The following is a 24,105-nucleotide window of genomic DNA, read 5'->3' as shown; positions in this document are numbered from 1 at the left end:
TCCAACAATACTTTTATACAAACAGAGGGGGTTGTAAGTAATCCAGACAAGTTGGAACACCTGTGGGAATTGGTAGCACCAACTTTCAAAGCTTGATCAACCTCCATTGCTGCAGAACAGCTTTATGTTGTTAACCCATTTCTTGTTCCCCGAAAAAGGCAGGAAAATATCTGCGTCTTCCCTTCGTGTAAACGGGGCCTGAATGTGTACGCAAGTGCAGTCGCAAAAACCATCAAGCGCTACAATGAAACTGGCTCACATGAGGACCGCCCCAGGAAAGGAAGACCAAGAGTCGCCTCTGCTGCTGAGGATAAGTTCATCCGAGTCACCAGCCTCAGAAATCGCAAGTTAACAGCAGCTCAGATTAGAGACCAGATGAATGCCACACAGAGTTCTAGCAGCAGACACATTTGGTTCCCACCGTGAAGCATGGAGGAGGAGGTGTGATGGTGTGGGGGTGCTTTGCTGGTGACACTGTTGGGGATTTATTCAAAATTGAAGGCATACTGAACCAGCATGGCTACCACAGCATCCTGCAGCGACATGCCATCCCATCCGGTTTGCGTTTAGTTGGACCATCATTTATTTTTCAACAGGACAATGACCCCAAACACACCTCCAGGCTGTGTAAGGGCTATTTGACCAAGAAGGAGAGTGATGGAGTGCTGCGCCAGATGACCTGGCCTCCACAGTCACCGGACCTGAACCCAATCGAGATGGTTTGGGGTGAGCTGGACCGCAGAGTGAAGGCAAAAGGGCCAACAAGTGCTAAGCATCTCTGGGAACTCCTTCAAGACTGTTGGAAAACCATTTCAGGTGACTACCTCTTGAAGCTCATCAAGAGAATGCCAACAGTGTGCAAAGCAATAATCAGAGCAAAGGGTGGCTACTTTGAAGAAACTAGAATATAAGACATGTTTTCAGTTATTTCACACTTTTTTGTTAAGTACATAATTCCACAACTGTGACCAGAATTCATAGTTTTGATGCCTTCAGTGAGAATCTACAATGTAAATAGTCATGATAATAAAGGAAACGCATTGAATGAGGTGTGTCCAAACTTTTGGCCTGTACTGTACAGTCAAGTACAAGTCAAACCTGTACTCAAGTAAAAGTCCAAAAGTATCAGCATCAAAACATATTAAATAAAATACTCACAATGCAGAATGGCATATTTTAGAATAATTAATGTGATATTATTGGATTATAATCTATATTTCGATGGATTAATACATGTATGATTTCAATGTTACAGCTGGTAAAGGTGGGGCTTATTGCTTTATCTATGATAAGAATATATCATCTCTATTTGTTGATAATATTTGTATTCATAATTTGAATCTATAACGAAACCCATAGCTCAATTTATCAAATAAATGTAGTGGAGTAAAAAGTACAATATTTCCCTCTGAAATAAAGTGGAACACAAGTATAAGCAAACAGAAAATTGAAATACGTTAAGTACAATTACCTCAAAATTGTACTTAAGTACAGTACTTGAGGATATGTACTTAGTTACTTCACACCACTGTTTCCCTGTCTCAATGACGTAAAACATGGTCATTAGCCAAGCAGTTACGCAAGGTCACGTGGGTGTTTGCGCTCACATGGAAACCGGCATGCATCAATCTACCCCTTCATAGAAACCTTTTATGGAGAAATATCACAGATACTATGTTTTACATTTGTAGTTAACTGAGAAGGTAAAACTTTTTGTTTATGCTGCATCTGGCTGAACTTTCAATGCACTTTCAATGCACAAAGCGCTCCATTCTGCATGACTTTCTCACTCTCAAACAGCCTAATTAAGCCTATCCCAATATCTCATGAGAAGAAAGGCAGAATCAAAATTTTAATATATCCTACGTAGGAGATAATAGCCCGTATGTAGAAGATAATGAGCCTCATGCAGAAATATTATCTTAAATTTTCTCAACTTTCAGACAACTCCAGATGCACCAAACGTTCTTAACCATTCAAATCTTCTCTTACCCAGATGTGCCAAATGATGAATCCCACTTGATCTGAATTGTTTATTAGCATAGGTAACGCCCCCCGAAACACTATATAAGGACAGGTGTTGTGATGTGTGCAAATACTCTGGTACCTGCCCAAGAATTGGCGCGATGCCATCAAAAAAAGATTTTCCAGAGCATCAGTACTGGTGGTACAGAAAAATAAAAAAACTGCTAAAATATATTATAATCATATACTTTATTTTTGTCCTCAAAATATTCATATTTTTAAGGCCAATGTTCTGAACTTGAATGTTGAAGTGCGCTCATTGTGCATCAACAGTCCTGCAGCAGTGAAAAACAACATCAGCAATCAGTCTGTATAGCTTTAGCCATCCAGTCAGATCTGGCCACCAGCAACCTCAGTTTGTCACCTGACGACTGGATCAGCTCCTTTCCCCTAACAGAGACGAAACAGAGACACAGAGTTGGAAGAGATGTAAATAAAAAAAAAGCAGCTATCCACATTTGCTATTTAAAGATCCCATATCATGCTCATTTTCATGTTCAAACTAATGTTTTGTGTTTCTACTAGAACATGTTTCTATGCTTTAATGTAAAAAAAAAAGTAATTTTTCTCATACTGTCTGTCTGAATATACCTGTCTTCACCCTCTGTTGAAACACTCCGTTTTAGTGCCTGTCTCTTTAAGCCCCCCCTCCCGAAGAAGCCCAGTCTGCTCTGATTGGCCAGCGTTTCTGGGTCTTTCGCATCTGTGCACTCTGCGTCTCTGAGCCGTCATTGCAGCCTGGGAATGACTGTAACGGCACTGTCTACCTATATATAGTATCGTTGTGACATCACAACCGAACGGAAGTCCGGACGGCTCGTTTAAAGACACAGTTTCTGAATACGGGCTGTGTGCAGTTCTCTGTAGATTGAGCATTTTGATACTTTCACAGTATTTATGCATAACCTCAACCTTTTTTTATAATCAAAAAAAGATATGGAAGTCTCACTTTTTACAATATGGGACCTTTAAATGTGACTTTGCTCAGATTTGAATCATTCCTACCGCTGATAGTCCAGTCCAAGCAGACTGACACCGTTAACAGCCAGGATCCTATCTCCTGGTACCAGCTTCTCACACCGGGCTGCAGGAGAGTCTGGAACCACTGCTCGGATGAAGATGCCTTTCAACCTCAAGGAAGTGTCCTGGAAGATGAGGTCAAAATGTCATAGACTCACTGACACCCATGACTTTGTAGTCAGCTGCCACACAGCAACATTTAAAAACCCACATAAAAAACAAACAAACATCCAAAACACCCCTTTTCACTTTATCAATGTTTTCTTATTCTTTCTTGCTTAATGTTCTGGGTTTCATTTTTAAAAATCTAAACATTTTCAGAAGCTGACTCAAATGTCAGTGTTGTTTTAAAAATGATTTTAAAACTGCATTTCCACATGTCAATAACATACCTGTGATTGTATATATCTAAATCTCTGCAAGTTGATCTTCATAGAGTACTGAAATTATACCAGTTGCTGCAGGTATGATAGGAAAACAATAATAACAATAGTATATATATATATATATATATATATATATATATATATATATACACTACAGGCCAAAAGTTTGGACACACCTTCTCATTCAATGCGTTTTCTTTATTTTCATGACTATTTACATTGTAGATTCTCACTGAAGGCATCAAAACTATGAATGAACACATATGGAATTATGTACTTAACAAAAAAGTGTGAAATAACTGAAAACATGTCTAATATTTTAGATTCCTCAAAGTAGCCACCCTTTGCTTTTTTGATAGCGCTGCAAACCCTTGGTGTTCTCTCAATGAGCTTCATGAGGTAGTCACCTGAAATGGTTTTCACTTCACAGGTGTGCCTTGTCAGGGTTAATTAGTGGAATTGTTTCCCTTATTAATGGGGTTGGAACCATCAGTTGTGTTGTGCAGAAGTCAGGTTGATACACAGCCGACAGCCCTATTGGACAACTGTTAGAATTCATATTATGGCAAGAACCAATCAGCTAAGTAAAGAGAAACGAGTGGCCATCATTACTTTAACAAATGAAGGTCAGTCAGTCAGGAAAATTGCGAAAACTTTGAATGTTCCCCAAGTGCAGTCGCAAAAACCATCAAGCGCTACAACGAAACTGGCTCACATGAGGACCACCCCAGGAAAGGAAGACCAAGAGTCAACTCTGCTGCTGAGGATAAGTTCATCCGAGTCACCAGCCTCAGAAATCGCAAGTTAACAGGAGCACAGATTAGAGACCAGATGAATGCCACACAGAGTTCTAGCAGCAGACACATCTCTAGAACAACTGTTAAGAGGAGACTGCGCGAAACAGGCCTTCATGGTCAAGTAGCTGCTAGGAAACCACTGCTAAGGAGAGGCAACAAGCAGAAGAGATTTGTTTGGGCCAAGAAACACAAGGAATGGACATTAGACCAGTGGAAATCTGTGCTTTGGTCTGATGAGTCCAAATTTGAGATCTTTGGTTCCAACCGCTGTGTCTTTGTGCAACGCAGAAAAGGTGAACAGATGGATTCTATATGCCTGGTTCCCACCGTGAAGCATGGAGGAGGAGGTGTGATGGTGTCGGGTGCTTTGCTGGTGACACTGTTGGGGATTTATTCAAAATTGAAGGCATACTGAACCAGCATGGCTACCACAGCATCCTGCAGCGACATGCCATCCCATCCGGTTTGCGTTTAGTTGGACCATCATTTATTTTTCAACAGGACAATGACGCCAAACACACCTCCAGGCTGTGTAAGGGCTATTTGACCAAGAAGGAGAGTGATGGAGTGCTGCGCCAGATGACCTGGCCTCCACAGTCACCGGACCTGAACCCAATCGAGATGGTTTGGGGTGAGCTGGACTGCAGAGTGAAGGCAAAAGGGCCAACAAGTGCTAAGCATCTCTGGGAACTCCTTCAAGACTGTTGGAAAACCATTTCATGTGACTACCTCTTAAAGCTCATCAAGAGAATGCCAAGAGTGTGCAAAGCAGTAATCAGAGCAAAAGGTGGCTACTTTGAAGAAACTAGAATATAAGACATGTTTTCAGTTATTTCACACTTTTTTGTTAAGTACATAATTCCACATGTGTTCATTCATAGTTTTGATGCTTTCAGTGAGAATCTACAATGTAAATAGTCATGATAATAAAGGAAACACATTGAATGAGGTGTGTCCAAACTTTTGGCCTGTACTGTATAAAAACGTATTTAATTTTTGTATTTTTTTTAAGGTGTGAGGTCTTAGAGGCGCAAGACCGTGTGCAGTCGCACACTTTGGAACTATGGTTCTGCCCTGGACCATCAGGGGATGAACATCACAGTTTGACAAAAGTCAATGAGTGAGTTGAGGGGTTGTGGTTAGCTCAGACATGTCTTTAATAACAGCAGGACAGAGAGAACCCAGATTTAACTATGTATAATCAGATCTGCATCTCTTTCACTCACCCTTGTGTCAACCAGAGCAAGACCAAGTCCTCTTTCATCTCGCTCCAGCTCCATGCTAAAAACCTCATCATTATTGTCATCATAATGGTCATCCGCCTCTTCCTCCTCCTCTTCCTCTTTCAGTTCAACAAATGTTTTCATACTGGGGCAATCTGACTTCAAACGGTCTACTTTCAGTGCAGCCAGACATTCAAACACTAATCCACCTAAGGAGAAAATAAACATGCTCAGTTTTCTCTTACTGTAGACAAACAAAGACAACCGTCAATGGTGATGTAGTTCTATGCTCTACCTTCATCATGTGTGTCTACACCAGAGGACCAGGGAAGTTTCTCACTGTCACCCTTCATCCAAGTATCCTGGTATTCCTTTACCATATCAATAGAATCTGTGATGTGGGGGGTGTTGGGTGGGGTGAGGAGACAGGAAGGGTCCAGAGCTGACCTCCTCATCTCACTGCTCTCTCTTGTCTGCAGCTCCAGATGTCTTAGCTTCTGAGACAAAAGGAGGGCTCCACAGGAGCTGAACTCATTTGGGTATTGGGTGGAGGACGGAGAGGGAGGTGATGAGGGTGATGGAGGTAAGGCACCAGAGATAGTAGAAGGGGGGTGGCGATCATGGACAGTAGCCTGAGATAAGACCATCTTAACTGGCGATCTATCCAAGGTTTCCAGACTTGGTTTTGGAAGAATATCCATCTTAGTCAGTTTAGCCTCCATGGGAATGGTATCACCCTGGATGACAAAAGAGAACAATTAGGATAAATGAGAAAACCGAATTTGAAAATTGGCATTCTTTAAAAAGGAAACACCACCAATTTTTCACATCAAAGTGTGTTTAAAGGTCTTGGGCAGTACTATTGCATATGTGAAAAACATTGTATTAAGCCTTTTGTGTCTCCAGAGGAAGCTGTGTGAAGTATGATAAATAGCCTTAAAGGTCCAGTGTGTAACGTGTTTAGTTGTTCATTATCAAAATCTGTGTTGTCCGTTCACAAACTTGTCCTTTTTCATGAATTTTTACCTCCACCATCAATTCCAAGTATTCCTTTTGGCTTGGAATTTTACATTTGCATTTGCATGAACTGGGGTATCCATATTCATGCGCCATCTTGAAATACGTTAGCCGGTAAGGGACATACAGGACATACTGCTCCGACTTTCGCGTTTTTGCTGTCACATGATAAACTCACAGGTGCTGCTAATGCTGCTAATGGGTATCATAGTGTAGTAGGTTGAAAATGCTATATGTTTAGTTTTTGTTTAAACAGACACCCTACATTTTTGTTTAATATTTGAACCATTGTAACTAATCCTTACAGACTTATTGAAGCTATTATTCTTCCACGTCAGTAGATGACGCTATGGTACTGCTGTGGATCCATTAGGGAGACCGTAGCTCTTAGCTCTGCTCATGTGCAGCTCAGAAATAAACAAGCTTTGCCGTGAGCAACACGCTAACGTGCTCTCTGTTGATTCACAGGTACTGAAAAACTCACTTACTTACACTTACTACTTATACTGCTTGTATCAGCAGATTATCTAAATGTTATAGAAATCATTGTGTGATGTTGTGAGCTGATTTTGAGGTGTTTGTGTTAAGAGTAAAAAGCGTATCTTTGAAGCTAGTTGTTCCGACCAGTGTCGGCAGGCTGAGTAGTTCTTATGAACTTCGGTTTTACAATGTAGTTTTTCATAGTAGTTTGTAAGTGTAAGTTACTGATCTTAGCATCCTGTAACATAAGAAAACATGTTCTATATTTTGTTCAGATTATTAGCCAGCCAGCAGTGAGGAAATGCTGATGAGAAATACTGTTTTAAGCAAATTTTACATTCCCGGTCATTCAGTAACATGGCAACGCCATCTTGTCAAGCGCTAATATTAAGTGCACGCGTATGAGAGAACATGATATGTAAGAATGTTGTATATATCGGTGTGTATTATGCTACGGTTAAATTTGTGTTAGCCGGATAGCATTGGTTATATGTGAAAGACTGTAGGTGTCCGAGTCCAGTGAATGTGAAGTTAGATTATTTTGGTATCTTTTAGTATTTTAAGTTAAGCCAAGTCTTGTATGTGTAATATGTGTTAAATCATTTGAATTTATGTGCATTGATTTTCTGTCAGACTGTTTCATATTATTTATCATCAGTTTGGTTACACAATTTATTTAATTTTTAAACGTTTTATTATCATTTTAACATGCACTTTTATCAGAGTTAACACAGTAGAGACAATGGGAATGTATGGGAACTGTATGCAATTGTGTACATACTTTGAACTGCGTGGTGCGAGAGAGTTGATTGCGATATATGATCTCAACGGTAGATGGAAGAAATTCCTACACATTGGACCTTTAAGTTTTTTTTTTTTTAAGTTTTCATTGGCCTTAATACTGCGTTCCATTTACCTCGAAAGTTGGAAGCTGGAACTGGGAATGACGTCACAAGTAGGAATTAACTGTTATTTCACAGTGGGGTTTGCTCTAGCCAGGTTAGCCATTGTTAGCAATACCATCTGATAACAAAGCATTAGGATGTATTTTGTGCATACAAACACCATAGCAACATGTCCACATGATTAATAAGACACAAATAGGACAGAAATGCTAATAAATAGTGTATTACTACAGCTTTTACTACTGTTGATGCATGGCGCAGCCATGTTGGATTTTGAGGTCAGGGTTGATGAGTTTCTCCTGACTTTCCGAGTCAGAAATCCGACTTCAGGGGGAGTTCCAGTTCAAATTTCTGACTGTTCAAATGGAACGCACCATTATAGTGCCCACCAGTCTTGTATAAAGTACTTGAAAGCAATACTTGAGTAAAAGTACAAGTATCTTACCAGAAAAGGACTTTGGTTGAAGTTAAAGGTGCCCTGCCACACGTATTTCATTACTTTGTAGTAATGTCTGAAGTTCTACCATGGACTCTGTAACATTTGTTTGTGGAAAAAATGCCTTGGCTACCTTGTTTCAAGTCATTCTAGCGTGGTATAGAAAGCCTGCAGGAAGACTCAGCTCGATTTGTGCCTGTTCTTATTAAGCTAAGATGCTTGACTCTGATGGGCTAACAGCTAGCCAATGAGAGCCTGGCTATCAGCATCCTTTACCCAGCGCAACTGGGCGAGCTCATGAATAGTAATGAGCTCAGGCAACGCCACGTCAGACTGACCAGCTTTTGTAATTGGCCTGATTTCTCTTCTTATTTCTTTTCAGTGGCTAGAGCTGTCAGAGGAGGTAGCAGTTCATTTTCACATTGACGACATAACACAAACACATATGGACCTAACATACAGTAAAAAAGATTTTTGTGTGGCAGGGCAACTTTTTAGAATATTACTTGAGTAAAAGTCTTAGAGTATCTGATGTTTACTGTACTTAAGTATCAAAAGTAATTTTCTGATATTAAATGTACTTAAGTATTAAAAGTAAAAGTTAAAAAAACTTTGGATTATGGCCAAAGGTATGAACGTTATCTTCAACATCACTGTCGTTGGGGTGTTCATCGTCTGTTACCATGGCGGCAGAGCCTGCAGGTGCTTCCATGACACTATCATTTATTATTAATGTTATTATGCTTCCTCCTCTTCTTCTTCAGTTTTGGCCTATGTTTTTTTGTTGTTGCTTTGCAACCAACAGGCATTACGTCACCAAATGGAATGGAGCGTGCATTAACTTGCATTCTAGGAGCAATGATTCTACAAACCTTACTTTTTCCAGTGTAAGAAATTTCTTCTGATTTTATTTTGTAGTAACGAGTCACTTAGATGCTTAGCAGAAATGTAGTGGAGTAAAAGCATACATTTTATTTAGGAAATGTAGTGGAGTAAAAGTAAAAGTTTCCGGAGATATAAATAATGAAGTAAAGTACAGCTACGTAAAACTTCTACTTAAGTACAGTATTGAAGTATTGTTGTATCACAACACTTGTGCCTAGGGGTGGGAATCACCAGTGGCCTCACAATATGATATCATCACGATACTTATCTCACGATACGATATTATTGCGATTTTAAACATATTGCAAAATTCTGCAATATATTGCAATGTATTACCTTATTTCCAACTTAAAATTTTTCCCAATTTCAAATGATGTGCCCAAAGAAAAATGTTGTCAACATCGGTTTTATCTAAAAAGATAAATTTCTCTGTCTGTTCATCTCACTTCAATTTTATTGCTGCAAAATGGGATTGTCAAGCAGACAGACTGACCAACACACATGTCATAAAAGATCGATACTTGGTGTCTGTGTATCGATACAGTATTGCCACGAAAAATATTGCGATACTATGCTGTATCGATTTTTCCCCCCACCCCTACTGGTGCCCACTCTTATGTATGTCAAATCTGCTACCTTGGCCAAGTGTAAATCTTACATCAACCATATACAGTGTACCAAACTTTTGTCAGTATTATTTATCTCAGTAGTGTCAAACTCAGTTTCACTAAGGGCCACATTGGAAAATAAGAATCACAGCAAGGGCCAGACATTTAGAGTTTATTGACATGCTTTAATTTTGAAAAAGTCAAATATCTTTGACTGTATTATTGCATGTCTTATAAAGTCTTCTCCCTTACAGTTTGTTTGACATAAAGCCCTAAAAAAGTCAGTTAAAAAGTTCATTAGCCATCATAGAAAAAAAAGGGGGGGGGGGGGAGAGGGGAGTGCCAAAAGCATCGGCAAAAGTGACAAAAACTAGGTGGGCCGAAATTTATTGTGAACCTAAATTGATATGCGGGCTGGATCAAAATCTCTTGAGTTTGACACATGTTCAAGTTCAATGTTCATCTTGTTCAGTATACCTATGTAAAAATCAAAAGGCATGAATGTTGTACCTTTTGCTCCTCAGTAGCTGTCCCCTCATCGGACTGGGAGTCAGAAAGGGTGGACATGAACTCTTTCAGTTTGTCCAGCTGTTCCCTCAGGGCTGAATCTATTACCTGCCTGCTCAGTTGGATCTGGTAACCCCCATCTGGCAGCACCAAAGGATGGTGGGTGTCAAAACTCTCCAGGATATCAGCTGAGGGAAGAAGGGCCATATTGCATTACAATAACAAGGAATAAAAGAAAAAGTCAAGTGAATCTTGTGGATTATGATATTTATAATTGGTAATATGGATTAAGACAGAATGGGATAATAGTTGACCAGTATGTTGACCTCTCACCAGTTTCGTGTGCCACAGCCTGGTCACGAACAGATGGAGTCCATGTGTGTCTGCAGGGAGATGCTGGGCTGTAAAGACTCAGCAGGTGGTTCAGCTGGGCTGGACTCAGGGCAGGGTAGTCAGACCGCAAGGACACCCAAGATGTCTACATACACAAAAATGTTACAGTTATATGGTGTCTCATGGGAAAGCTAAATCATCTTATTGCCTTGTTTTTGTGCAAGTACCATACTTTACCATCATGACTGATCATATAGTTCTATTTCATGTAACTTCTACAGGGATAGGAAGTTTATTTTACATAACTAAAAGGGAAATTAATGTCACGATAAACCAAATGTAACCAAACCAAACAGGCTGGAAGCCAGGTGAAAGACAGAATGTCTGACTGCCACGAGCAAATATGTTTGCAGCCAGACTTAATATCTCCCTGATGACCCACTAGGCTCCTGGAGGGGGAGGCCTGCTCAGAGAGGGTCGTCACAGGGATACATTCAGATACACAATAAGGAAATAAGTAGATTTTGAATAACAAGTTAATAATGGTATTGGCAATGTGACAATGCCTGTTAGAATTCATAACCTCTTCCCTCACACAGACAACCTAAAGATATTTAAAGGGAGCACACTTGGCAGGTGCCACAAATTGGAGGCCTTCCTCAGTGAGGGCAGCTTTGGTTTTGTGCACACTGACACGCTTCTCAATTTGGATACTTCTGTAAGTACGCTTACATGTAATACACTGTGTACACTATGGCTGCATCTCATTGCCCTTATTTGATAGCTCCTTGACTTCTCGGTCCTCGGCTAAACCGGAAGATGTTCCGTCCCTCCTCGGTGAAGGCTGTCTCAAAGCTCTTATTTCCGCCCTGAGGACCAAGGAGCAAGCATAGGGTGGCAGTAGCTCGGTCCGTAGGGAGTTGGGTTGGGAACCGGAGGGTTGCTGGTTCAAGTCCCAGTACAGACCAAAAGTACAGTGTGTGGATTGGTAGCTGGAGAGATGCCAGTTCACCTCCAGGTGCTCTTGAGCAAGGCACTGTACCCCCCCAACAGCTCAGAGCGCTGGTCCAGCACTGGCAGCCCACTCACTCTGACATCTCTCCATTTGTGCATGAATAGGTCCTGAGCATGTGTGTGTGTATATCAGGCCTGGGTGTAGTGATTTCTAACAAAAATGCCCTAACAAGGTGCCCACTCTTATGTATGTCAAATCTGCTACCTTGGCCAAGTGTAAATCTTACATCAACCATATACAGTATACCAAACTTTTGTCAGTATTATTTATCTCAGTAGTGTCAAACTCAGTTTCACTAAGGGCCACATTGGAAAATAAGAATCACATCAAGGGCCAGACATTTAGAGTTTATTGACATGCTTTAATTTTGAAAAAGTCAAATATCTTTGACTGTATTATTGCATGTCTTATAAAGTCTTCTCCCTTACAGTTTGTTCGACATAAAGGGGGAGTGCCAAAAGCATCGACAAAAGTGACAAAAACTAGGTGGGCCGAAATTTATTGTGAACCTGAATTGATATGCGGGCCGGATCAAAATCTCAGAGGGGCCGGATTTGGCCCGCGGGCCTTGAGTTTGACATATGTGCCCTAGACTGTATACTGTATAAAGATATTAGCGATTTATACATACAATCTAAAAAAACACACCCACACAGTCCTGATGAAGCAGATTAGCTGAGTTTTTGATTGTTAAATAATTCTTTCTTTGAATGTTGTGTATTTGGTAATGGATATTTAATGTTATACAGAAATACTTGAGATTTAAAACCAATACACTTTTCTGTGCACTTCAGAAATCACATTTCTAAATCCTCAGCGTTTTATGTCTCCGTGGTTATTTATAGTTGAATAAACACAACTCAGCTGAATGTGAAGTGTGTGTTTGTGTGATTTGTACCTGCAGTAAATTCTTTCTAGGTGTAGCCAGCAGGTTGATAGCTGATGAGAGTGTATGTGTGTGCTCCAAGGCCAGTTCTCCCAGTCCAGCTGTGTGGGCCCAGTCCAGGAGCAAGTCAAGATTGGCCCTCATGCGTACGCCTCTGGACCACTGGTAGAAACCTGGCTCAGCGCCTGTGTACACATCGGGAGAAAGCCATCTTTAAAATCACTTCTTGGTTCATTTACTTTAACTTTTAGGACTATACAACCATACTTATTTTATTCTTTATGTTGTTTCTGAGAGTTGTTTGCATTCCCCATTATTCCAGACAATCTGGATACAGTGAAATCTGACATCTGCCTTGGTAATGTATAGGTATAGGTAAATTAAGTAAGTTAAGGTAAATTGGTAATGCAGATTTGACAGGTACACAGATAACCATAATTCCAAACCAAGCAAAAATTAAAGGATTAGTCTGCAATTATTCTATATTATTCTTGTCGTCAATGAATCCCATGAAAACATATTAACAGTAATATTAGCACTACTAACGTACAAAGTATTGTGTGTATCCAAAGCCAAAGTGTGTGTATCTACATTACCATGAACACAGGCAATATAGTTTATTATGAGTCAGTCCCACATACACTCTCTCTAGCGCACCAAATGAAATGTGTATTATTCCACGGCTGAAAGTAGTCCCTAACATATGGATTATTTCCTCCTTTTTAAATATTGTTTAATAAAAGCTACAGATATTTTAAGAAATGACTGAGATTTATGTCTTCGGTAAGAACAAATTGGCCTTGGGGTTGAGTGAGTGAGTGAGTTTAGAAGTTTCTACCCTCCAGCGATTGTTAGCCTACAAACTCCTCTGTGTACCAAGCTATTATACTCTATGTGGACACTTGTGCACTGGTACCTCTCTCCATGAGTGAGTTGAAGAGTGATGCGTTGATGAAGTAGAAGAGGTAGCCAATGAGCTGTGAGGAAATCTCTGGGTGTAGCTGACAGTCAGACAGTAGTCTCCAGGTCTCGGCCAGAACATCCACAAGATGCTGGATCTCACCAGGGACCTGCAGTCCACCTTTTCCCAGGACCCGAACACTCTTGCCAGTCACCTGCAGGTCAGGACTCTCCCTGAACGGGTTGCAATCCAGAAGGCCCGGCAGGACGGGGTAGAGGACCTGATAAGATAGAAGCAGTTGAATAAAGGGGACTGCGCAGCTCAGTATGAGAGTGACTCACTCATCTATGTGGAACCAGAGATTGTTGGCAATTCCTGTGGGTCAATTTGAGGTTGGAAAAGTTAACATTTTGTGGTGGATGTTCTGATCACTGGGATAAAATAAAACATGTAACTCTCCAACCCACATTTCAGACCACCCACATTGCCTCTGCATGTCTGTCTCTCTGTGTTTCTCACACTACAACATAGATGATATAAGATTAGACAGAGAAATCAGCAGAAATAAGAGAGGCAGAGTTTATAACATTTCCTCTATTTCAGCCAAAGGTCCTCACTGTTCTTGAGAGCGAGGCCAGACAACGATAGCTTTGTTTGGGCTAATTGTACACAGACATCCCCCTTCCCCCAAATCTTAATCTTACACCCACCAAGCTTCCGAGGCTAGCGCCGGCTGTAGATCCACATTCCTAAAAAGCTGAATATGGCTCATGTGGGCTTGGCATGCCGCTGCAACAAGACTGCTGAGTGAAGCGTTCTGAAGGAATCCACCATAAGCAGATCATTTTACATTTACTGTAAGGCCCTGCAGCCAGAGCAGGCTGAACATGAACAGTAGAACACAACTGCCATGGCTCCCATCAAACATGAAAAACTGGAAAAGGGTGAACATTAAGCCAAATAATCTTGCAGTGTTTCTGGTTGGAAAATGTTGCTCAGCAGAGCCAAGCCAGAGGATATTCATTCATTATGGGATGACCACATGCACCCATGGCACGCATTATTCCAGAGTAAAATAAAAAGCATGTATTATTGTATTCTGTGCTGTCTGCTTAGTTGTGCATTCATTATGATGGACAAGTAAACACACAGTCTGACCACACGCCTGTTAAAGCGTGTCTGTATTCATCACAACGTGTCTTCAGTTAGAATAGCTTCTCACCAGTGGCGCCTTTTGTTTTCCATCCCACATCAATTACCCTCACATTGGATGGGCGAGCATGAAACACCCCAAAATAAACAGAGATTTAAGAAGATGTTACTGCACAGCATAGTAGGGCTAGTGTCACTTTCTGTCTGCTTATGGGAGGTTAAATAAAAGGTGAGCTAGAAAACAAAAGAAGATTAAGTGTAGCTTAGTCTTCTCTTGTTTTCCTTGTTTACACCCTAGAACATTAAATCTCCCATGAACAAACTAAACCCTGGGACAGCCACTGAAATGAGCACTGGCATAAATCACTATGTCATCTTACTGCACTAGTGAAGGGAAAGGCTACATGAGTAAACCATTAGGCCTTAGCCAGATTACTTCTCAATTTGACACTGGTGACTTCACTGCATTCCTCACACAATCTGGTCTGTCAGTCCAGGAAATATTTAGATAGGAGCTTGCTGTGAAGTGACAGTCATGATGGATGACACAATATGTCTGGATTAACCGGCAAGACCAAGGAAAACTGAGACTGTTGACCACACTACACCAGCTAAATCTGAAAATGTGGTTTACTTTTGAAAGCGTTTTGTAGAGATCTTCATCCATACTTAAATGACACACTGACTTCCTTCTCTTTTGGTCAGCAAGAAACTAAATTAAAAGAATTAAAAACAGACTTGAAGCGTAAATAAATGCTTTGCAAAAAATGTGTACACTTGCGGTCTAAACAAGTAGTAATGGAACTGTAGCAGCACTTTCTAGTGTAAAAAATCCCCAATAAAAGCTTAAACCAAAAACTTCACAAACGAACATGTTCCAGCAGGAATCTGATCCAAAATCACGGAGCAATGAACAACATCTGCAACCAAGAAAGATTACAGGTTTTCCTGACGTTGTGCTCTGTAAATACTGCTACTGTAATTGTATGTCTCTGGCAGTGGTGGAAGAAGTATTCATATCCTTTACTTAAGTGAAAGTACTAATACCACACTGTAAAAAATACTCTGTTACAAGTAAAAGTCCTGCATTGAAAATGTTACTTAAGTAAAAGTATGTAAGTATCATTAGGAAAATGTGCTTTAAGTATTAAAAGTAAAAGTACTCAATGTAGAAAAATCCTCACAGTTCAGAAACTGGAGACGATCAAAACTGTTCTGTCACCTAAATGTGTAATCATCTAATCATTTTACATGCACTATCAGGCCTTTATATTGTTGGGTAATTTAATTTATAATAAAACATCATATTTTATAAACTACATTTGCTTTTTGCGAAAGTCTTAATTTTTTTGTTTGAGATCAATTTTTTATTAGCACCATTTATCATTGAGACATACAGAACACATTCCACAATATGTGCCAGGCAGGGGTTAGATTGGGATTTGTTATGTGGGGGGGCTCTCCCTAGGAGGGTCCGGGGGTATGCCCCCCCGTGAAAGAAATGTGAAAAATAAACCATTAAATGGCACTTTCTGGAGAGTTTGGTGCAAAGAAATGGAGAAATCGAGTCATACATGATATGTGCAAAACTGCAAGGTTAAGAGCCTATACTTTGCATTGTTGTAGTATCAACAGGTATTAGGGCATTTAGCATTTACAATACTGTTAATCAGTCATCACTTGATTAGACATTATTACCTTGTTATGATATAAGAAGTGACCCATACGTTTTCAAAAGCATCACTTTCATCAAATTTTTTGTGACATATTTAGACTGCAAGCAGGCACATCCGGACAAATGAGCAGGCTTATGTGCCGGCTGAGCCCCGGCCCAATTTAACCACTGGTGCCAGGTAATATCAGATGGTGCATAGAGCAGAGAAACACAAATTGAACAAGAACAAAAACCCTCTCCCACCCCCCACCCTCTGCAGTCTCGAGGAAAACAAAACAAACAAACAAACAAACAAACAGAAATCACACCTAATACGCGAAATACGCTAACAGCTGTTTTATACAAAGCAAGTGGGGGGCCAGCGTTGAGCTATCATTTTCTTGGTTGCAGTTGAGCCGGCTAGCCAAATCTTCCTCTATCTCTCGAGCAGGTGTAATTTAGAGTCATCATTAAAGCACCCATATTATGCTCATTTTCAGGTTCATAATTGTATTTTAAGGTTGTACCAGAATAGGTTTACATGGTTTAATTTTCAAAAAACACCATATTTTTGTTGCACTGCACAGCTCTCTCTCACTGCTGCAGATCCTCTTTTCACCTGGTCTCTGTTTTAGCTACAGAGTGAGACCTCTTTTATTCTTCTTCTTCTGTACTATCTTTGATTGCACTCGGACATGCGCAGTAGCTCAGATGTAGATCATGTCAGCTAGCTAACTCTAGAGACAGTAAAAGAAAACCTGTTTCTCCAACTTCGGTAAGTTACAAGGCAGGATTAGCTGGGAGACTTCTAAATGAGGGCGCACATGTAAGTAGTTCTTTTGTAGATTATGGTGAACTTGTGTGTGTTGTAGCAGTGCTTTGCTATTGAGAACTAGATAGCATGCTAGCGGCTAACGCTAGCATGCTATCTCGTTCTCTAACGGTTGTGGTTAGCCAGCTTGTGACGCCACAAGCCATGCAGATTTTGAACAGCTCACTAGGAGACTGAAGGCAGGACACATTCAGAAACCGTATCTCACTCAAAACAGCATGGATGGATTTTTTTCAAAGTTTGTATGTGTGTGGAAGCACCAGAGACACAAAATAACACCCCAAATCCCAGAAAAAGTGATTTTTTTCATAATATGGGCACTTTAAGTAACAAAACAATCGGGTCAGTAGGAATTAGATATCCTATCACATCAGATAGTATTGATGTTGTTTTATGCCAGAACTCATGCACCTGTTCACACTCCCAGACTATGTGCAGGTACGTTCCGGTTTGTTAAGGTTGACAGAACGTACAATAGGGAGTGGGAATGGCTTTCGAGACGTATCTCTTCTGAGGAGTCCAGTATGTCCTATGGCATAGGTTGAAGTGACTATACTGGTGATTTGGTTTCTTGGAACAGTGGAAAATGTCCCAAACTGCCTCCAAATTACTTGTGTTCCCATCAGGGCTCAGCTCTCGTTCCCATTTCTTTACTATTTGGAGTTCTCCTATGGATACTTGCAACAGCTTGGACACTAATCCTCTCACAGGGAAATCAAAAAAACATTTAATGACATTGACATGAACATTTTAGGGCTGATCTTAAAGGAACACGCCGACTTATTGGGACTTTAGCTCATTCACCATAACCCCCAGAGTAAGACAAGTCGATACATACCCTTCTCATCTCAGTGCGTGTTGTAAGGCTGTCTGACGCCGCCAGCGGCATCAGGCCTGCACAGAACATGCAAGTGAATGGTTCCAGTAATCCTACTGCTCCAAATAAGTGACAAAATAACACCAACATGTTCCTATTTACATGTTGAGATTAAAACAACAACAAAACAAACCCCCTTTTCACAAAAAAAAAAAGATCTATATTCTCAGGCGGAAGTGTCTCATGTTACGTTGTTTTTTGTACACGCTGTGACTCTACAAATCACAACATGTAAACAGGAACATGTTGGCGTTATTTTGTCACTTTTGTCACAATTTGGAGCAGTAGGATTACTGGAACCATTCACCTGCATGTTCTGTGCTAGGCTAAGCTACCGGTGGAGGCGTCAGACAGAGTTACAGCACGCACGGAGATGAGAAGGGTATGTATGGACTTATCTAACTCTGGGGGTTACGGTGAATAAGCTAAAGTCCCAATAAGTCGGCGTGTTCCTTTAAGCAAAGATAAGAAGTGAAAGGATTTCCTGGGGACCTCAAAACTAGCTCTCAGGTCTTCAAAACTCAACATACTTATCTCATTGAATAACTGGTCTAGAGTATAAATACCTCTGTCACTCCACTGCTTACAAGCAAAAGGTTTGTTGCCAGACATTACGTGTGTATTGTGCCATATTGGGGTATTTACGAGCCACTTATTATTGGTGTAGCGCAGGTGCTCCTCCACCTGTTAAAAGTTGGCCAATGTGTTGGTGATAATGGGGCCATAGGTTAACGTACACTTTTTTTGGACAAACACCGCAAAAGCCAGGTCTTGCAGTCTTAGACTTCCAATAAGGTTTTGCTCTATTCCTCTCCATTGAACTGTAGATGAGGGGTCCATCCACACTCTGAGGGCCTGTAGCCGAAAGGCCTTGTGATACATTTTAAAGTTGGGGAGGGCCAGACCTCCAGTGTTTGTGGTACGAAAGTCTTAGGGCGTTTTCACACATACCTCGTTTGGTCCGGACTTTCAGACTTTTTAGTTTGATCCGAACCAAAATTACAGGTGTGAAACCTCCCCCGGACCACGGTCCGGATCAAAAGACCAAATTTTGGTCCGATAAAAAGAGGTGGTCTCGGTCCGGACCAAACTGAACCATGGTCCGGTTCGTTTGTAGTGTGAAAGCATTTTTTGGATGGTTCGGACTTTCGGACCAAATACAAGAAGCTCTGGCAGGCTCCCCTTGTGTTACAAGACCGGGGAAGCTCCCTTAAGGAACAGCTCGGTGCTTAGTGAGAGAGAGAGTGACGGTGAATGCGCTCAGAGCAGACAGCTGTCGGCTATCAGAGCAGAGAATACATCAGCAGTTTATTTGTTAAGTGGTAGTAAATGTACAGTGTAGGTTTCAGTTTGTCTCTGAATAAATGCTCCAGAAAGAAAGTTCCCGTATCTTGCATCTCAACATCACAACAAAAGGGGAGAGCAGCGGTCAGTTGAAAAAACTCAGACACAGAGAGAGGGACGGGAATGCCGCCTACAAACCAATCAATTATAATTATCTGGAGACGCAGCTCACGTATGTGATGACGGCAGGACGTAGTTTTGTCACGTATAGATCTTTAGTGCGCTTGCAAAACTGCAGTGTGAAACCAAAACTTACCAGATCAAATGTATACAATGTAACAAAAACATGAACCTTGGTCCGGACCTTGGTTCGGACTTTCATGTGTGAAAACGCCCTTAATTTTTAAAGTAACTAGTAACCAACCAAATCTGTCAGATTAATGTAGTGGAGTAAAAAGTACAATATTTCCCTCTAAAATGTAGTGGCGTAGAAGTAGAAAGTAGCATGAAAATAAAATAAAAAGTACAAGTTTTAGATAAACAAGATATAAGATACGATTCAGGCCCAAACTCTTGTTTTATCATGGCCTGGTATAAAAACAGCACCGAACAGGACCGCATGGCCCTGCAAAGTGTGGTCAATGTGGCTGAACACTCAATAGGCGGTGACCTAATCTGCCTAAAGGCCCAGACACACTGAACCGTTAATCAGCCGTCGGACAGTCTGGCGAGGTCAGTGACACAATCATCATGGGCAGCACTAAGCACCGGACAGAGCCACGGTGCCGCTGAAAAATAGCCTCAGGAAGGAACTTGTTTTGGTGGAACATGTATTCGTTCAAAAGTTGTTTTAGTCGTGCAACAGAAAACTCAGATTGGACAGATAGTCTAGCTAGATATCTTGGTTTACCTTGCAGATATCTAAGGAGCAGTTAACCATAGTCCTCATAAATCAACCGGAATTTAAAATTCCAACACAAAGAAAGCGGAAGGTAACGGACATTCAGCCAATAAGAGTGAAATCCGACGAATTTCTAGCAGAGCAACAGAGCAATCCCGAAAGTGGAACGTCGTGGATATAGACCACCTACCCATTTAACACGACCATTAGGAGCGTTTCATAATTTAACGCCCCTAGCGGCGGCAGGAAATATAACAGGAGCATTTCTGTCCTCATGTTTAAACCAGAGATTCTAAACAGTCACAGTTTTAAACATGTCATTAACATTGTGAAAAGTCGTAGTTTGGTTCTGTTTAGACATCAAAACTTCACACGTGATGTGGAATGTGAGGTAGCTCTGTTTGTCTCGTTTGTTCTGTAGAGTAAAAAAACCAACTTACCGTTTACTTCTATTTTCAAACAAGACACGAACCCCGGCCTCCTGCATGAAAAGTCTAATTTCAGCCCAATTTCCGAACAATTTTGCGCTCTTATAATTCTTCACCTTACTTTCTGCTTTGCTCCCGTCATAATTACTGTGGCCACTAGAAGGCATCGCCATCATAAACGTAAATGACACCGGGATATATTTTGAAAAGTTTGGAGTTGGTAAAATAGACGTGATGGACATTGTATCAGATCGAGCCTGGAACAAGGGGTACTGTCATTCACTCAAAAAAGCGCACCATCCCAGTCATTGTCATTTATAACTTTGCCAAGTTCGTCTTACCATTCCTCTTTTGAATTTGTCAAGAGAGTCAAGAGAGGCCACTGTCAAATGGGAGATTAATCTGTAATGAAAGCTTCCTTTTAATAGAGTTAATATTACAAGGCAAATTACCTTTTACCCAACTCATGTTGAGTTCATGTAAACCTATGAACTCAAAAGTTGTCAGTGCAGGGAAACTCAGACTATAAAACCAAAAGTTAATTGAACATCACATTTAAATTAGATTCTGCAAGTTAAAACTTTATGAACATACTATATTATATGTCTGGATTATTTCTGAATTTACTGACAAACCACATCTGGAAGTCATTTGGTTCATCAGGCAGACTTGCTGAGAGAAATACTGTCTGGGGCAGGTAGTTAGACAACCACATCCTCCTGCACTGAGCAACAAATGTGCTGCTTTTTAGAGATACAATGTCATATCACTGACTTTCTTCCCACATGGGAAACTAATATAGCCTAGAAGATGCATCAAAACTGCTGCAGCAGGCACAAAATATATCTGAATCCCAACTGGCTGGACTTGTGCGACCTTGGCATGGCTGCTGCTAACTGTCAGACCAGCGCTGTGTTATTGCTATTTCTGAAGTGGTTAATACTTGACATGGCTTCCTTTCACTTTGGGCTTTGCTGGTTTGGAACATTCTTGTTATTGGAGGGTCTGTACAGAAGAGTGGACATGCAGCTCAGCTATTAGCTATGATTCCTAGTTCAGCTCTACTGACTGAGGAGGAGTAAAAAGGCCTCCATCTCCTTATCAGTATTTTTTGGATGGTGTTTTTACCTACAATGACACAGCTCAACTGGGAAATTGCCTAAATCATTCCTGGCACACTTCTATGTAATGGGCTTTGTGCTTCAGTGAAAATTTCTCAATTATTGAAATAAAATAAAATCAGTATTATAATTATTATTTTTGGCCACTTGGGGGCAGTGAAACAACTTGTACATGCAATATTCATGCTAGTTGTTAGCAATCATTACTCTTATTACACACTGTGCTGACCTTAGTAACATTAGCATTATTTTGGAGGACAAATCCAATATAACTAATAAGTTCTCCAGTTTCCACCAACTCCTGAGGGAAATATCTGTTTCTTTCGCTGCTAAATGCTCCACTATTTCCACCAGCCTGTCACTAACCTTGTGTGTCAGCTGCCATGCTGTGCAGGTAGTGTACAGAGGGTGTATAAGGGATGTGAGGTATGCTTTGCTAAAAAGAGCTGCCTGCTGCTGCATCTGGGAAAGAGGGTGGCGAGAGCAGTGATACTGAATCAAACCAATGATGTTGCTTAAGCGCTCTGTAGAGCTGAGGGGAGTTAAAGCGCCCATTTTATCCTCATTTTCAGGTTCATAATTGTATTTTGAGGTTTTACCAGAATAGGTTTACATGGTTTAATTTTCAAAAAACACCATATTTTTTTTGTACTGCACATTGCTGCAGCTCCTCTTTTGACCCTGTGTGTTGAGCTCTCTGTTTTAGCCATAGACAGTATATATAATGGACCAGTAGATCCCGTTGCTCTGGACGGAGACCAGTGAAGGATATTAGAAGTACTTTTCCGGTGATGGCTGAGAGTTACTGCGCAGCCTCCAACTGAGCTTGACGACGTAAATGTGACGTAAGCAACCTGTCTGAAAGTTGGAAGTCTTCTGGTAGCTGTGCCAAGAGAAATCTCAATCAATCCCAATCTTGCAGAGACGGAGAACATAGGTATATGTAAGGAGATAACATAGGCACAGGCTAATTATTGCTAACTAAAAGGCTAGTTAACATTAGTAATTAAACTTAAACAGCTAATGTAAGTCGAAACTGCCTGCGAGCTTCTCCTGTACTATACGGTAATTCCTCTACTATGTGACAGTAAGTCGCGTGGTTATGACACAATCGTTAGCCTATTTTTACAAAAACGTCTACTATGGAGCCATAACGTGAGGTACAAGGTAATGGAGCCTTTTATACATTGTCGTGTTTCTTTAGTAATAAACAATGGACAAATAGAGTCTTTAAACGCTTCAGGTGTAAAGTTATTCGCTGTCAAAGTGACGTCAAAATGACAGTCAATGGGATGCTAACGGGGAGTGAGTTCTTGTTAGCATCAAAATGGCGCTATAGGAGCTACGCTTGCCAGATGTTCGCTTACCCCCTTGGTTTCAGGTACAGAGTGACACACTTCTATCCCATCTTCGTTGGGAGTCACACATGCGCAGTAGCTAGGTAAAGACTACTAGCTAGAAGCTAGCGCTGCTAGCGGTTAGCCACCTCGTTCTCAATGGCAAAACACTGCTACAAACCTATAGAACTACTATGTCCCTCGTCTGCAGGTATTCCACGCAAAGTTGGAAGTGTGCCCTCATTTAGAAGAAGTCTCCCGGCTAATCCTGCCTTGTACTGACCGAAATTGGAGAAACAGCTAGCTGATGTGGTATTAACTAGTGGTTAGCACACACCAAATGTTTCGGCCAATGACATAATGCCCTGCCGATTTTGACCAGCTCACCCGGAGAAGTTTGTATGCGTGTGGAAGCACCAGAGACACAAAATAACACCCCAAATCCCAGAAAAAGTGATTTTTTCATACTATGGCCACTTTAAGTGACCTCTCACATTACACATAATCATTTGATTCATTGTTACAATTAATATGAAAAGATTGATTAGTGCAACTTTAGGATCTTGTCTACCTTTCTTCTTGCTGAGAAGCAATTGTTCCTGGTTAATTTGTGTTTCAGTACTTTACATAGGAAACACATTTCTTTATGTCTCTTCTTTGTCTCACTTTATTTAAGTTAAACATGTCATGTGCTGAAAAATCATAAGCTGCAATGTAATGCTACCTTGGCAGCGCTTGGAGATCCCTGGCTTGATTCCTTTATCCTCCCCCAACACACACACACACACACACACACACACACACACACGCACTCAGGCCCTTAGTGTCCTGTCTCTCTCCCATGTCATAATGCACCCAGTGTGGTCTGGCAGTGTGGCAGTGATGGTCTAAACCAGCCAGCCTGACAGTAAGCTCTCAGAGTGGCTAACTAAGCTCTTTATTCTCAGCCCGTCTCTGATTATTTTCCTTTTTTTAAACGACACATCATAATCATCTGTGAGAGGAACAGATGCAGCCGCTACACAAGCCTGCTTTCACTATTCTTCTATGGCCAAGAAAAGTTCCTTATTGACGAAGCTAAGGTAGATGTTTTAG

The 24,105-nt window shown here is 40.9% G+C and overlaps 1 protein-coding gene across 2 annotated transcripts in view; it reads right to left on the bottom strand.

The window, feature by feature from the left end:
- Positions 1–2,197: 2,197 nt before the first annotated feature.
- The window catches only part of si:ch211-176g6.2 (ras-associating and dilute domain-containing protein), a 44,803-nt gene continuing 22,895 nt past the window's right edge, over positions 2,198–24,105 (bottom strand). For both annotated transcript variants that reach the window (XM_039789392.1, XM_039789393.1), the window contains exons 11-18: positions 13,440–13,704; positions 12,536–12,708; positions 10,623–10,767; positions 10,293–10,477; positions 5,747–6,188; positions 5,455–5,660; positions 3,031–3,170; positions 2,198–2,415 (exon numbers count right to left, since the gene is read on the bottom strand). In XM_039789392.1, coding sequence (XP_039645326.1) covers positions 2,322–2,415; positions 3,031–3,170; positions 5,455–5,660; positions 5,747–6,188; positions 10,293–10,477; positions 10,623–10,767; positions 12,536–12,708; positions 13,440–13,704 — 1,650 coding nt within the window. In that variant the 3' untranslated portion in view covers positions 2,198–2,321. The remainder of the gene's footprint in view (positions 2,416–3,030; positions 3,171–5,454; positions 5,661–5,746; positions 6,189–10,292; positions 10,478–10,622; positions 10,768–12,535; positions 12,709–13,439; positions 13,705–24,105) is intronic.

The sequence above is a fragment of the Perca fluviatilis genome, chromosome 21, assembly GCF_010015445.1.
Source record: "Perca fluviatilis chromosome 21, GENO_Pfluv_1.0, whole genome shotgun sequence".
Taxonomy (NCBI): Eukaryota; Metazoa; Chordata; class Actinopteri; order Perciformes; family Percidae; genus Perca; species Perca fluviatilis.
The sequence above is the reverse complement of the archived record's forward strand: the minus strand, read 5'-3'. Positions and strand labels throughout refer to the sequence as shown.